The following is a 15,084-nucleotide window of genomic DNA, read 5'->3' on the forward strand; positions in this document are numbered from 1 at the left end:
TTCCCTACTCTGAGCAATCAAACAAAAGAACCCCCGCGCAAATTTGAACTGGTGTGGTAGTGTGGCGATGAGATACTTTGGCGTCATACACGCCTCTAAAAGGAGATTAAGGCAAGAATTTACTATTTTGATTTGGTTTTCTTTTCTTATTGTTACTTTCTAATCATTTGTAATCTAGTCCTGGTTGTTGCGGGGGGGGGGGGGGGGGGGGGCGGGTTAGGGGTTTTGTTGCTTTTTCCTTGTCGTGGTGTTTTGGTGCTTTTTTTTGTTGTTTTAAGGGGATTTTAAAGAACTTGATAGCATTTAAGCTCTGTGTTCCGACTTGCCCTGTGTTCTCCGCCGGTGGCGCTGGCAGCCGGTGAATGAAGGAGCAGCGATCGGCGCCGGGCACTGCCGGGACCGCCTGAGGCCCTCCCGCCGTGCGGGGCTGCGTCGGTGATCGGGGGCTGTATCGGTGATCAGGGGCTGTATCGATAATCAGAGCTGTGTCGGTGACCGGGGGTTGTGTCGGTGATCGGGCTGTATCGCTGATCAGGGTCTGCATCGATAATCAGGGGCTGTGTCGCTAATCGGGGCTGTAGCGATAATCAGGGGCTCTGTTGATAGTCAGGGACTGTATCTCTGATCAGGGGCTGTGTCGATAGTCGGGGCTGTATCGATAATCAGAGTCTGTATCAATAATCAGGGTCTCTATCGCTGATCAGGGTCTGTGTTGCTGATCAGGAGCTGTATCGATAATCAGGGGCTGTATCGCTGATCAGGTCTGTACCGCTAATCGGGGCTGTATCGATAATCAGGTGCTGTGTCACTGATCAGGTCTGTATCGATAATCAGGGTCTGTATCGATAATCAGGGTCTGTATCGCTGATCAGGAGCTGTATCGATAATCAGGTCTGTATCGATAATCAGGGTCTGTATCGCTAAGCAGGGTCTGTATCTCTCTCCTGTTTGTTTTTGGCGCTCTGGAGGCGTTGGCTGCCGGTCACGCCGCGGTTCAGCCTCGCTCCGTGCCCCGGCTGCCCTCGCCGGGACCTTTGTCCCCTCCTGTTCCGGATAAAAGCGCAGAGAGCCCCCGGGAGCCCGGGGGTGACCATGGCTCCTGCGAGCCCGATCGCGGTCCTTTGTGCCTGCTTTGGGTTTGTAGCGCTCCTCGTGTGCGGGGCAGAAGGTGAGCTCGGTGAGCTGGTGCTGCTCTTGCTGCTGGGGAAGCCACTGCACCAAGTGCCAATGATTTTTACAAAGGCGGTAAATCTCTTCTGCTTTGGTTACCAATCTGCCAAAATGCCTTCATGATGCAAAAATTACTGGTTTTGTGAGATGAAACTTTGTGAGATGATTTAATGAAAATAAAGCTTTCTGTCTTTTTTAAAAGGTAGAAAGCAGCAACATTTCTGAATTCTCTAAATAAAATATTTTTAAGATCTTGTTGAATGATAAATTTAGGAAGTGTTAATGGGTTTGCTGTTTGCTCTGAAATTTGCTCTTGCAGGGTGACAAAATCCTGCCCTACCTGGCTCCAGGTGACACTGGCATGAGGGCTTGGCAGGGGGTGTCTGTCACTCCACCAAAGCAATATGAAGACTGAACAAAATTGAAACGAATAACCTGAAATGTTCTAAATTAAACAATCAGTTAAAAATACTTAATGGAGAAGTCTGTGTGACAGTTATGAAGGTGCAATTTAATGATTTTTTTTCCCTTTTGTTTTACCTAGGACAGAGTGGTGCTGGGCCAGAAGTGACCATTGCACTCGGACGGCTCAAAGGAACACAGACAAATGTGAAGGGCACAGACAAGCTTGTCAATGTTTTCCTTGGAATTCCTTTTGCAAAAGCCCCTCTTGGATCCTTGAGGTTTTCTCCACCTGAACCACCTGAACCCTGGACTGGTGTGAGAGATGCAACTTCTCACCCACCGCTGTGAGAGCTGTTCATTTGTGCTGGTCAGAGCTGTGTTTATTGGGGTGCAGGGGCCTGAGTTGATATTTGGTGGTGGATACACTGCCAGTACTGCTGTAGCGTTTCTAGTACAGGTGTTGAGATGTGCTTTTACAGGCTGCACCTCTCACTGATTATAGATAAGACAAAATTCAAGCACCCTGTAGGGATTCAGCTGGGTGCAAAAGTTTTCTCTACTGTTGTTACCTTGATGCTATTGCAGGTTTAGTACTAATAATTGAGCTTTTTTTTTTTTTTTTGCTTTCTTTTTTTGTGAAGCTGTCCTCAAGATCTGTCCCTGTTGAAAACAGCTGAAAAAAACTTCAAAGAAAAGCACCTTGCATTCCAAACTTCTGAGGACTGTTTGTATCTCAGTGTTTACAGCCCCGCTGGCTCAAGCAAAAAGGACAAGCTACCTGTATGTAAACCATTGAACAAGCTTGTGTTTTATAAAGCTTGCTCCTAAGAGACTTAACTGCTTTTGAAAATGTGATGCTGCACCAGCAGAAATAATATTAGCATGTAAAATTCCAAGTCCACCAATCTGAAATTCAGCAGCCATTGTGCTTTGGTGTTTTGGTGTTCCTAATTCTCTGATATTGTTTTCCTTTTTCAAGTGAAATCTGCAAACCAGTGCATAAAGGTGTGTCTCACCCTTTTGTTTCCAAGGTAATGGTGTGGATCCATGGAGGCAATTTCATATTTGGTGGTGCTGCTCGCTATGATGGCTCTGCACTGTCAGCCTATGAGAATGTTGTGGTGGTTTTAATTCAGTACAGACTGGGACTCCTTGGATACTTCAAGTAAGAACACCTATTTTACTTTGTAAAAAGTACTTGCTGTCATGTTGAAAGCATGGGTAGTTCTGATTGCTAAATGTGCTGAGCTTCTGTATCAGTTTCCCACTGTTAGAGTGGTTTAAATGTACATAATTCACTGACATCAGGACTTCAGAACACTGAGAAATGTCTGTACGTTCCATCTGCATGGTCATGTGATTGTAGCCTGCTATCAGATCATAGGTGGGCTTATTTGGTGCTGGACAGGATGTTTGTTCTGGCCTTTGCTTCCATCCTCTGCTGTGTAAAGCAAAAACTCAGGCAGAGAAAAGGTCAGGGTTCTACCTGAGCAGGGGTGAGCAGAGAATGGAGGGAGTCAGGGGCTGAGGTGGGACCCTGAGGGGCTGTTGGTCACTTTGCACCAAGCACAGAGTGCTGGGGTGGCCTCTGCTGTGCCACTGTCACTGTGCCACTGCTCTGTGCTTCCTGAGAGGGCTCTGCTGTGCCACTGCTCTGTGCTTCCTGAGAGGGCTCTGCTGTGCCACTGTCACTGTGCCACTGTCACTGTGCTTCCTGAGAGGGCTCTGCTGTGCCACTGTCACTGTGCCACTGCTCTGTGCTTCCTGAGAGGGCTCTGCTGTGCCACTGTCACTGTGCCACTGTCACTGTGCTTCCTGAGAGGGCTCTGCTGTGCCACTGTCACTGTGCCACTGCTCTGTGCTTCCTGAGAGGGCTCTGCTGTGCCACTGTCACTGTGCCACTGTCACTGTGCTTCCTGAGAGGGCTCTGCTGTGCCACTGTCACTGTGCCACTGCTCTGTGCTTCCCTTCCAGCACTGGTGACGAGCACGCCCCTGGGAACTGGGCGTACCTGGACCAGGTCGCTGCCCTTCGGTGGGTGCAAGGAAACATCGAGCACTTTGGTGGAGACCCAGCTTCTGTCACTCTCTTTGGGATATCTGCAGGATCTTGCTCTGTTTTTGCACATGTAGGTGTATATAGTACATAAAAATAAAAATCTTCAAAAGCTTAATTATGGTTTTTGACCGTGAGTTTAACAGCACATTGGGCAAAATCTGGAGATTTAGCAAATAAAGATGTGTAATTCCCAACTGAATCCAGGAGTTAATAGACTATAACTAGCATAAAGTTGTAAGGTAAGGATGTTAATGTAGAATAAATACTTTTTGTTCTTCCCTTCTTGGCAGGTGTTATCTCCTTTATCTAAGGGTCTCTTTCATAAAGCTATATCAGAGAGTGGAATTATAATTCCCCCCAGTAAAAATTTACGTCTCTCAACAGATCTTGAGGTAAGCTCATTTTTTTGCATTTTAAAGTCTTTATAGCCTAAAATAGGCTTCTTCTATGGATAGAAGGATACTATATATCTATATAGGATATTTAAGGGGTATATATATATATCTAAAGGATACTTCTATGTGATAATTTGTTTAAAAGAAAAAAGGGAAAAATGTCATTGTATACCATGCAACAAAGTAGATCCAGTTTATTGTTGCAGCACACCTGTTGAATTTTGGTCTGTTTGGTGTTAGAAATAGATTGGAAAGCTGTATGATTTCATACAGCTGTGGGCTGGCAAAAGCATTTCAGTCACACACATCTCAAGCCAGGCAAATGTCCATTTTTATAGCCACTGTACTTGATACAGTAACTCTGGCATTTATTATGGAAAGTTTGACAAGAATCCAGAAGAAGAATTCAGCTTTTTATTGAACTACAGTCTTTTAGGGAAAGCCTTTATGTGAAGTAAATTAATTAAATATAAAACAACAAAAAACCCCAAACTTAAAATAAAATAACTTTCAATAAGTGGCTTTTAATATCTTTTCCTGTAATGGCAGACAGTAATAATGTAAATATTTCTGTATTTTCTTTCCTTATTTGATTTATGCTAAAGCTTGTATTATCTCTACAGCAAAGTTTGAAAAAACAGTGAATGGAAATACAGCAAGAAAGAGAAGTACAGCAGAATGATTTCACTTTGTGATCAAACAGTAGAGCAAAATACTCAAAGATCTATCCAGCTCACTTAAATCTGCCACTAACAAGCTCTTAACCGCAGCATGTATAATGATTTTTTAACAGTGCTTGTCTTTGTTGATAATTTTCAGAAAATTGCCAGTATCTTCAAGTGTGATGCAAGCAGCTCCCTCTCCCTGCTGGACTGCTTGAGGAAGCAGGAATCAGAGCACATAGTCCTTAACAGCAAGGTAGGTGAGACTTCATGGCAACAGAACTTTTAATGGCTCACTTGCAAAACTTTAGCTCAGCCTCTGATCAGAGTTCATTGATGGTCCGTTCCAAAGTTGATTTTTCTTATCTTTTGTCAAAATACTCCCCAAATGTTGAAGCAATTTCACACATCAATTCTTTCTGGAGGTTTGGCAGTGTCACAGCACCTGTGAAGTTGAGCAAGGCCTGAGCACCCCTGTGTTTTAATCCTGTCAGAACAGCCCAGGATCAGGAACCCTTTACATTCCTCTACACTTGACCCAGCCAGGCCTGCATTTTACACTCTTGTGCCAAACTGAATTTATGTTACAGTGGCTGTAGATACTTGAATTTCTTAAAGCCCTTTTTTGCATTTTGGATATTCAGTGTGGGCATCTTACATGATTTGAAGGAAAAATTGGAAGTACTATTAACAACTAATTTGATCTTTTTTTTTTTCCTCTTCCTTCAGGAAATCTCATTTCTACCCTTAGTTTTGGATGGAGTATTTCTTCATAAGCCACCTGAGGAGATATTGGCTGGAAAAGAATTCAATGCAGTCCCGTTCATGATAGGAGTCACCAATAATGAATTTGGCTGGAACATTAGATCGGTGATTTAATGTCTATTCTTTATTTTTATTGTGTTTTTAATGTTTGTGTTAAGTGATAGGACAAGTCTTAGCAGTGATGGAAATACGTACAAGGTAAACATTGCTTGCATCATGGCTCTGCAGTGACCCAGAGCCACTGGGTCACAGAGGGTGAGAGAGGCTTCATCCTGCAAGTTAAATTGCATGGACACAGCAGTTGGAACATCAGTTTTGTACAGTGCTTTCTTATCCTACAGATTTAATCCCTCATCCAGGCAGAGAGAGCAAAAGAATGCAACAATCAAGGACTTGTTCCTGAAAGACAAGTACAGCCAATCCTTTCCCCACAAGGCTCAGTAGTCAGGGTTGATATCCAGAGTGCTTAAAAATGTGCCACTGATCACCTCAACCAGCTTCCCCTTGGTATCATAACCTTCAGAAAGAGCTTGCATCTGAAAATCTCACCTGGGGCAGAGTGAGGGCACAATGCACGTGCCCAGCCCATTCTCCTTTCTCATGGGAACTCAATGGGTAACTCCAAAACATGAGCAAATGCTCTTAGTGCACAAAAACTGCAGGAGATGGATTTGTGTCCTCTCCTTTCTTGTCTCTTTCTTTTATTTCCTAAATATTTCCTTTGTGTAGTACCAATCATTTGTTCTGAATCTATGAAGCGGCTGTTGCTGGTTGGAAGTCCCAGAAGAACAATGCAAAGTGAAATCTGTTTGAATTTATTTTGCAGACAGAAGAGTTGTTTTATGCAATGCTGTAAAAGAGGAAGAACACTGCATTAGTTTTATTTCAAAGGGCTCAAACAATTGGACTAGAGACAGACTTAACAGTCAGTGACTTCTAAGATCTCCCCCAAGAGAATGACAAAAAGCCTGTGAGACAGAAGCAGCTTTTTGCTTCAGCTCTGCCCTCATGTTTTCTAGTCTTACAAGTTTCTTAACATTGAATTAAGGATAAACTATGTATTAGGAGTGGTTTATCTAGAAACCTTCACCAAGACAACATTTACTGCAGTAAATACAAGCTTCTCAAGGCAGCTGCTGCATTGGGCTGCATTTTTGCATATGATATGATCCTTTAAAAATAAACACCAGTAGTAAGAATTAATGGAATAATGTAGTTTCAATGTTTAAAATAATGGAGACATTGAATGGTATGCTAATAACATTGTTTTTTTCTCTCTGTATAGACATCAAAAATGAAAGGTTTGAGGGAAATAGGAGATAGAAAATCAATTGCCTCAACTGTAGAGGTTTTTCTACCAATGATTGTAAGTACTGCTGCACTAATCTAATTTGAGAAGTGAATTTTCTTTTTCTTGTATGTAACAGATTTGGGTCTCACTGCTTGAGTCGTGGTGTTACTGAGGGCTGAGGCCATGGCAGGCTTTGGGGAGAATCCCAGCAAAGTTGACATGACCAGGGTGTATAGAATTACACAGAAATAGGATTGAGCCAGACCTGGCATTTGGGAAAATGCCTTTTTCATTCTAGACCTCAAAGAATACTTTTATCTTACATATTTGTGGGATTACTGTAATAGCTTCCCTAATGTTAAAGTATCTCACGGCTGATCTCCTGCTTTAGGGAGTTTCAAGGTGTATTTTTCAGTATGTTTGCATTAAATGTAGCTTTTAAAGTAGTTACATTGCACTCCTAGTTTTGAGGTGCATCTTTCAAGCAGCAAATTCTAACCCTGAAAATTTACACTGTTTGGAGATCCCATTGGCCTTGTCCTCTTGTCTAATGGTCCATAAATCAAGGACTGAGAATTTACTTTTGTGATTCCCATCTCTCTTCTCCAGACGAAAACAGAAGCTGAAGATATTGTCAGGAGAAATTGCTGGATCTACACTTATTGCTGCAGGGTTTTAACCCATATAGATCTGGTGCAAATTTGACCTAAGGTGGTTGGTTTGTTTGGGGTTTTTTTGCCCACAAAAAGCATGAATAGGTTTTGTTTCCCATTAACATGGGTGCTGTCCTGGACATTTGTGCCTTTGCAGAATCTCTGAAGTTTAAAAGATGGCAAATTTAGCTGCTAATTTAGACTGTGATTGTCTTTTTGTTGCTTGTCTCTTAGGATGTACCCTCAGATTTTCTGCCCATGATCTTAGATGAATATCTGGGAGACACAGAGGACCCTGCAGAGCTCCGGGACGGATTCCTGGACCTGCTGGGGGACATGGCAATTGTCATGCCAGCCATTAAAGCACTGAATTATCACAGGGGTAAGCTGATCAGCAGCAGTGGGACACTCAAACCCCCTGCTGCAAGCTGGATCAAATGATGCAGACAAATCCTGTCATATGTAGGCAGCCCTTCTTGAGATTCCCACTGGGAGCAATGATACAGGTCTGCAGGGTTGTGTCCTTTATCTCTGTGTAAGTGTGCTTATAATCACAATATATTGAGAGCAGAGCATGATAACACAAGTAAATATTTACTAACTGAAGTATACAGGCTTAAAAATTAAAACATATCAAAGGACCTTCGTCCTTTGGCCCATGGCTGTTTGGGAAATCAGCAACTCTGTGGTCTGTAAATTTTCTGGTGTGTAGGTGTAGACAAGTCATACCAAGATATTCCAAAGTGGAAATAATTTGATATTTTGTTTTTTCTATGTTATCTTAGAGTGGATCTTCCAATTTTTTTTTTGTGTGTGTAAGCTAAGCACTTAATTTTGCATTAAAAGTAGAAGTACATATTTGAATGTAACAATTAGACTAGAAATGTGCCCAGTATAAAGCTCTTTTTAAAGCAGTATTTTGAACAGCTGATGACACCTGAAGTTTATGTATCTCTTCTGTAACTGCCTGTTTGTTATGTCTTGCAGAGTCTGGAGCTCCTACCTACTTCTTTGAGTTCCAGCACCGGGCCAGTGCATTCAGGGACAGCAAACCTGACTATGTGAAGGCTGACCATGGGGATGAAGTTGGCTTTGTCTTTGGGGGGCCATTTCTGGCTGGGGACATCCAGCTCCGCAGTAAGGAACAGACACCACTCGCTCCTGAATGAGTCCTGTAGCCCTGGCATTTTTCTATTCAGTGTTCTATTAATTTCCATCAGATTAAAGTGCATATATTGGCAGTGAGACCAAACCATAACCCTTTCTCCTGGCAGAATTGGTTTTATGCATTTAACCATCTTCTCCAGCTTCTCTCCTTTACAGTTTGCTTGGTCTGCAGCACAGTCAGTCCCACATCTTGTCAGCAATTCAGCAAATAGGATATTTCGTAGAAAATTCACTGTCACTGTCCCAGCACTGTGATGAATTTGACAAATGGCTTTGGCTGAAAATTAAATTGAAGGAAAGATCAATTAAATTTGCAGGGTGCTTGGGAAGCAGGAAATCCAGGATCTCTTCTTTTCCTGAGGAGTTTAGGCCAGTGTCTCCTCCTTTGAGGAAATCCCATGGGCTGTCAGGCTCCAGAGAATGGGGGACTTGGCTTCTTTTGCAGGAAGTGATTCCAGCCATGTTCAGAGCAAGACTTGGAATTACAGTGTTTCATTTTCTGTGTGAAGATCCAATGGTTAGGTCTGTTTTGCCTCACAATTCAATTAATACTTGAGCACTTATTCCAATGGAACCAATCCACTGAGGGAGGATTAAGGGTGTACTCCTAAAATTTCCATGGGATTCTGGAAGTTCCCTCTGTCAGAATCCCACGTTTTTATATTCCCAATGACTCTGCCAGTCACTGAACAATTAAGAAACATGATGCCACTTCTTAAGGAACATAATTAATCCAGCAATATCCTTTAATTACTTATGCCTAAGACAGTAGTACTCAGCATGAAGTATTTTCTTTCCTGTGGAACGTATTAGGAACAGTTCTTATTTTGACAGAGACACAAAGATTCTGCTTATTTTAAGTGAATTCACTAATTTTTTTCTGCTTTTGTTTTTGTGATTTGCACAGTAGTTCATAGTCTGATCAAATATGTATGTCAAAGCCTCCATAAATGAAAGTATTTCCTTTTACTTCATTGAACTTTGGAGCAATCCAGCTATGTTGTAAAGCCCTTTGTTAATCTGTTACCAGAGCCTTTTCTTTTTTTTTTTTTTTTTTTTTTTTAATTGCATACCATTTGGCACTAGGAAACACTGAACAGTTCTTTTGCCTGAATTTATCAAGGGCTTTAAGATACCAAACATTTTTCTTAGTGTATTGAGATGCATTTATAATTAAAAACACACAGGAACTGAAGTAATTCTCACCTAGTGATACAGTGAGCTTATGTTATGTATAACTATATTTAAAGAAATACTCTTGAAGTGCTGAGAAATGGAGTGGCACCGTCTTGTGTGAGAAAGGAGAAATCTTTGCCTAGTCATGCTCTGAATAATAGGGAGAATTTCAGTCCCACAAAACTAGAATGGGATCCAGGAAACACAGCCATGTGGCCCATTCCTGGAGTTGTACTGGGATGCAGAACACATGGGGGTTTTTTGGTTCTGCTCTGATTTCCTGGAAGTTTACAGGCACATCACCTTATTTCCTTGTTCCCAAATTCCCAGATTTCTACAGTAGGGTAATGATGCTGAAGTCATTCATGAGGAGTGCTGAAATGCCCTGATGCTTGCTGTAGGAGTGATGTTGGCCAGTGGTGTTGCAATTGCCATGTTGGAATTGCCAATTGCCAGCACATTCCCAGAGGGAAATCTGCTGCTGCTGTAAGAGCCATGTCCTGCCACACAGAGCAGCTATTCTGTATTGTGTCTTTCAGGTGAAGTTACAGAGGAAGAGAAGAACCTCAGCAGAACTCTAATGAAGTACTGGGCCAACTTTGCTCGAAATGGGTAAGAATCATGAAGTTCATGACAGATACTGCTGCTTTGCACTGGGGAATTGTCTGGTTTACTGATTCAGTCTTAACATGTGTGATTGAATTCCCCTGTGACTGAAAAGGGCACTCACTCTTCTTTCCTCTTGCTTACAGAAATCCTAATGGAGAAGGTCTGGTTGAATGGCCATCTTACAACCTAAATGAAGAATACTTGCAGATAAATCTACAACAAAAGAAAGACAGAAAGTTGAAAGAAAAGAAGGTAGAATTCTGGAAAAAAGTGATCCTTGAAAAGACAAAGAGCAAAAGCACACAAAACACGAAGTTTAAATTAGAGTTATAGTTTACAGTCTAAACATGTGCATAATATGCAAAATATTAGGATATTAAAAAATTAATTGAAGTATATTTGAGGATAAAATTGTGTTTCCCTCACTTTTTCTTCACAGTTGTCATATCTGCAATTATTCACTGTAATAATTCCAGTTGATCCTCACTTGACAAATACAGCTACCAAATTTCCCCAATGCTCATGTTTTTCTGTCACTCCCCATGACTGAAGACAGAATGTAGCAGCAACATTGTTTTAATAAAGGGAAATCAATGAAGACCCAATTTGTGAGTCTCTTGATGCCAAGTTTATTGGTGGTACAGAAGCTTTGGTGTGGTGTAAATACAGAAATGTCCCCTGTGGAAAGAAGATGAAACTACAGAAGGTTCTGCTTTGTCTGTTGGTTTTACAACTGAGACAGGATAGTTCTGACTGCTGTGGTACTTAACCTGTAACAGTAGTGCTGGAATTAAGACTTCTCCCAAATGTTAGAAAAGGGAGAAAAATTCTCCAGTAACTACAATTCTCTGCTTTTAAATTCAGTTGTGGCTCCCCTACAAGGATTAACATTTCTGTCTTTTCCCCAGTGCTTCTCTGTGTGCTCCAGGCTGTCCCCTGTGCCACTGTCCCTGTTTGCACTGGCTCACAGCCTCACTGCCAGCACTGGCTCTGTCCCAGGGCCAATCCAGGGTGCTTTGGCTGCCAAGAACAAGACTTGCACTCTTCATGGCAGAGTTGTCAATCACTTCTCTGCCATCTCTTTGTCTGCTGTACCTGGCTCCTAGGCTGCTCCAGCTATCCCATATCACCAAAGGGATACTGGGGGTCTCCGTCATCAGAAGGCATGAAAAGGCACTTTATTATTAGAAATCCATAGTTCTTGTAGAAATAATGGTGGATCTAAGACCTGGATTGGCCTTTAGGAATCTTCTCTCACCTATTGGTCAAGAAGGGACAACTCCTCCTTTGACATTAAACAGATGTCAAAGACATCTTTGATGAACAGAGATTGCCTTCCAGGTGCAGAGATTGAGATAATAATTGTTTTAATTCTTTCTCTGAGCTTTCTCACAGCTTCCCAAGAAAATCCTGGGGGAGCTGTGTCTCTCTGTTCAGAGGTTATGTGATTACCACAATCCCAGCCACGTTCCTGGTCACACTGGTGCCTCACAGCAGTGATTCAGCTCCACGGGTCCTACAGGGCAATGAACATCTGTTCCCCCTCCCTTCAGCTCCCTTCTATATCTCTGCAAGAAATTTTAATTGTTCATGGCTAATAATGTCCTACAGCAACTAGCTACCCATCCCTTCTTTCCCAATTACTTTACTGGAAGAAGTAGGGTGGGATTTTCTACATTTTCTTGCCCAAGTTCTGCTGCCAGGCAGAACTCAGGAGCAGGGTGAGACTGTTTTACCAGTGCAGTTTTGGTAAGCAAAACTTCCTCCTAAGCATCTGTCCTCACTTCTTTCTTTTACCTCCTTTGTTATGTGAGTGGAATATAACTTCAAAACAGTTGTGCTAAATCTTCATTGCACAAACCTTTGAAATGTTGTGTCACTTCCTTTAAAAGGAGACAAACAGGAGATATTCTGTGTATGGGTGTGCACAGAACACACACTCATCGTGTGTATGCAGAGAAGTGCAGTTGAATTGACTTCCTAGCACAGGCCAGCACTAAAATCACAGTGGAAAATGTCAGAAGATCTTACTGATTTCTATGTAGAGATAAGCACTGTGATGCTCCTGTCTCCTGAGGTGAGATTCACACTGTTTCTTTAGCATGTGGTAAAGCTGTCCAAGCTTCAGAGGCTCTAGCTCCAAGTTTTATATTCTGTAGTTTCATTGAATCCTCAGCAGAGGCTGTGATATTTTATTGTAGCAGTGGTCCCCTGAGCAGGGAATAACGAGCACTGAGTCCATGATTGCAGAAGGCTGATCAATCACTTTATTGTACTACACTACACTACACTACACTACACTACACTATAGTATACTGTAACATACTACACTATACTATATGAAAAACCCATCTTCCTTGCCAGACAGTCCCATACACACATGTGGATCCAATTGGTCAATGAATCCAAACACCACCACCAGTGTCCAGTTAAGAAACCACCCTTTGGTAAACAATCTCCATAACACATTCCACATGTGCACAACAACTGGTGCAACAGATGGAGATAAGAATTGTTTTCTCTGAGCTTTCTCACAGCTTCCCAGGAAAATCCCGGGGGAGAATCATGTCTCTCTCTGTTCAGAGGATATGTGACTACCATGTCTCACCCTGTTTATTGTAAAAAAAGAAGAAGAGGAGGAGCTATGTTTGCAATTCTTCTGCTGGGCCCTTTGCAGAAGAGAGAACAAACACATCTCAAGAGGTTTATCCGTTGCCATTCAAAACATCATTCAGAAGCTGATTTAGAATGATCAGGGAGATTCCTTACCTGTATAATATCTGCTTCTATCATATCACTAAAGCAAGGTTTACAGTGTTAGAAACCAAGCAACAATGATTATTGTTTTAAAGTCCAAACAGCTGAGTTTCAAGAGAAGGTCCATTGACTGGAGATGTTGCTCTTTGACATCCTGGAATGTCCTTCTTGGTCCTGAAACAGGGAACTGCTGAATCCTGCAACAGAGAACAGCTGAATCCTGAAACAAATAACAGCTTCCCAGGGAAGCCAAAGGTGTCTGGTTACCAGCGGGCTGCATGGGGCTCCGCGGGCCCCAGCGAGGGTATGACAGCATCCCAGAGAAATCCTGAAGGAATCCCGTTGGGATCCCAGCAGCGTCTCCCATCCCACAACTCCCTGAAGGGCTGCCAGACACAATTTCCATGAGGGTTCAGCAGACACCCCCATGTTCAGCCTTGGCTGCAATCTCAGCTGGATCCATCAGGGTCCTGGTTCTCCGGCCCAGGCTGCACCCGACCTCAGGGGTCACCACTTATTGTGGCAGTGAGTCCCTGAACAGGGAATAACAAGCATTGAGTCCATGATTGCAGAAGGTTGATCAATCACTTTATTATTCGGCACTATACTGCACTATACTGTACTGTACTATACTATACTGTACTGTACTATACTATACTATATTATACTATATTATACTATACTATACTGTACTATACTGTACTGTACTGTACTATACCATACTACACTACACTGCACTACACTACACTATACTATACTATTGTTGAAGATTGCAATGCAAGATGTTTTCCATTACCATCTGTATGGCAGATTATCTTTTGTCAAGTGGGCAGTTTGCCTTATCTCTCTCTTTGAGTGACCACATTCACACCTCCCTCGGGAGGGGACATCTGCTGATAACAGCTATTGAACGTCACTGCATGGCTGATAAGAGCTATAACATCCCATTGGGAGATGTGAGCCCAGAGGGAGGAGCCAAGCATTGCTACCCAGATATAATCCAGAGGTTTTTGAAAGACCAGCATGGCTTTCTCTACGAGATTCCCCAGAAGAACAGCAGCTGTCTCTTCCACTGGATCTTCAGAAGAAGAATACATCCTTCTCTACAGGATCCCCCTTGCTCCAACAGAATGACACCTGACACTTCAGGAGGGCTGCAGCCACATTTCCAATGGGACTGCTACCAACACCCTGACCCACAGGGTGTCGGGTTGGGTTCTGACTCTGTCTGGGTTGTTCTAGTGTACTGTATTGTTTACTTTATCCTTTTTTTCCCTTTCCCTATTAAAGAACTGTTATTTCCTGCTTCCATATTTTTGCCTAAGAGCCCCTTAATTTAAAGTTTATAGCAATTCAAAGGAGTGGGGAGGGTTTACATTTTCCATTTCAAGAGAGACTCCTGCCTTCCTTAGCAGACTCCTGTCTTTCCAAACCAAGACAACTATACTATACGAAAAAACTATCACCCTTGCCAGACAGTTCATATACACACATGGATCCAATTGGTCAATGAATCCAAACACCACCACCAGTGTCCAGTTAAGAAACCACTCTTTGGTAAACAATCTCCATAACACATTCCACATGTGCACAACACAGGTGCAGCAAAATGTAGATAAGAATTGTTTTCTCTGAGCTTTCTCACAGCTTCTCACAGCTTCCAAGGAAAATCCCGGGAGAGAATCATGTCTCTGTTCAGAGGATATGTGATTACTACAATATTTGTCTGGTTTTTTTCAGCTATTGAAATCAGGACAGGTGGCCGTTTATTGCAGTACAAAGAGGCAAAGGTCATCATGAGGCAGGAATTTTTTATTGACCTTTGTGCATTATTCACGTATGAACTATGCCACATTATGACTTATGCATTATTCACTGATTGAGGGCAAGCTACAAAATCTCTTTAATTTAATGCCAAACAGGATTCAAGAATCATACTCACCAGGTATGTAGCACTGTCCTCAGATTCTACAAGT

The 15,084-nt window shown here is 42.3% G+C and overlaps 1 protein-coding gene across 1 annotated transcript; it reads left to right on the forward strand.

The window, feature by feature from the left end:
* The first annotated feature begins 971 nt into the window (after window positions 1-971).
* On the forward strand, window positions 972-10,956 carry CES2 (carboxylesterase 2). The gene is made up of 13 exons (XM_059481705.1): window positions 972-1,168; window positions 1,715-1,919; window positions 2,217-2,355; window positions 2,607-2,740; window positions 3,550-3,703; window positions 3,924-4,025; window positions 4,848-4,946; window positions 5,420-5,560; window positions 6,741-6,821; window positions 7,634-7,781; window positions 8,387-8,536; window positions 10,282-10,354; window positions 10,495-10,956. Exons 1-13 carry the CDS (start codon window positions 1,093-1,095, stop codon window positions 10,682-10,684), a joined length of 1,692 nt encoding a protein of 563 aa, XP_059337688.1. The 5' UTR covers window positions 972-1,092; the 3' UTR covers window positions 10,685-10,956.
* The last annotated feature ends 4,128 nt before the right edge of the window (window positions 10,957-15,084 follow it).

The sequence above is a fragment of the Ammospiza nelsoni genome, chromosome 13, assembly GCF_027579445.1.
Source record: "Ammospiza nelsoni isolate bAmmNel1 chromosome 13, bAmmNel1.pri, whole genome shotgun sequence".
NCBI lineage: Eukaryota > Metazoa > Chordata > Aves > Passeriformes > Passerellidae > Ammospiza > Ammospiza nelsoni.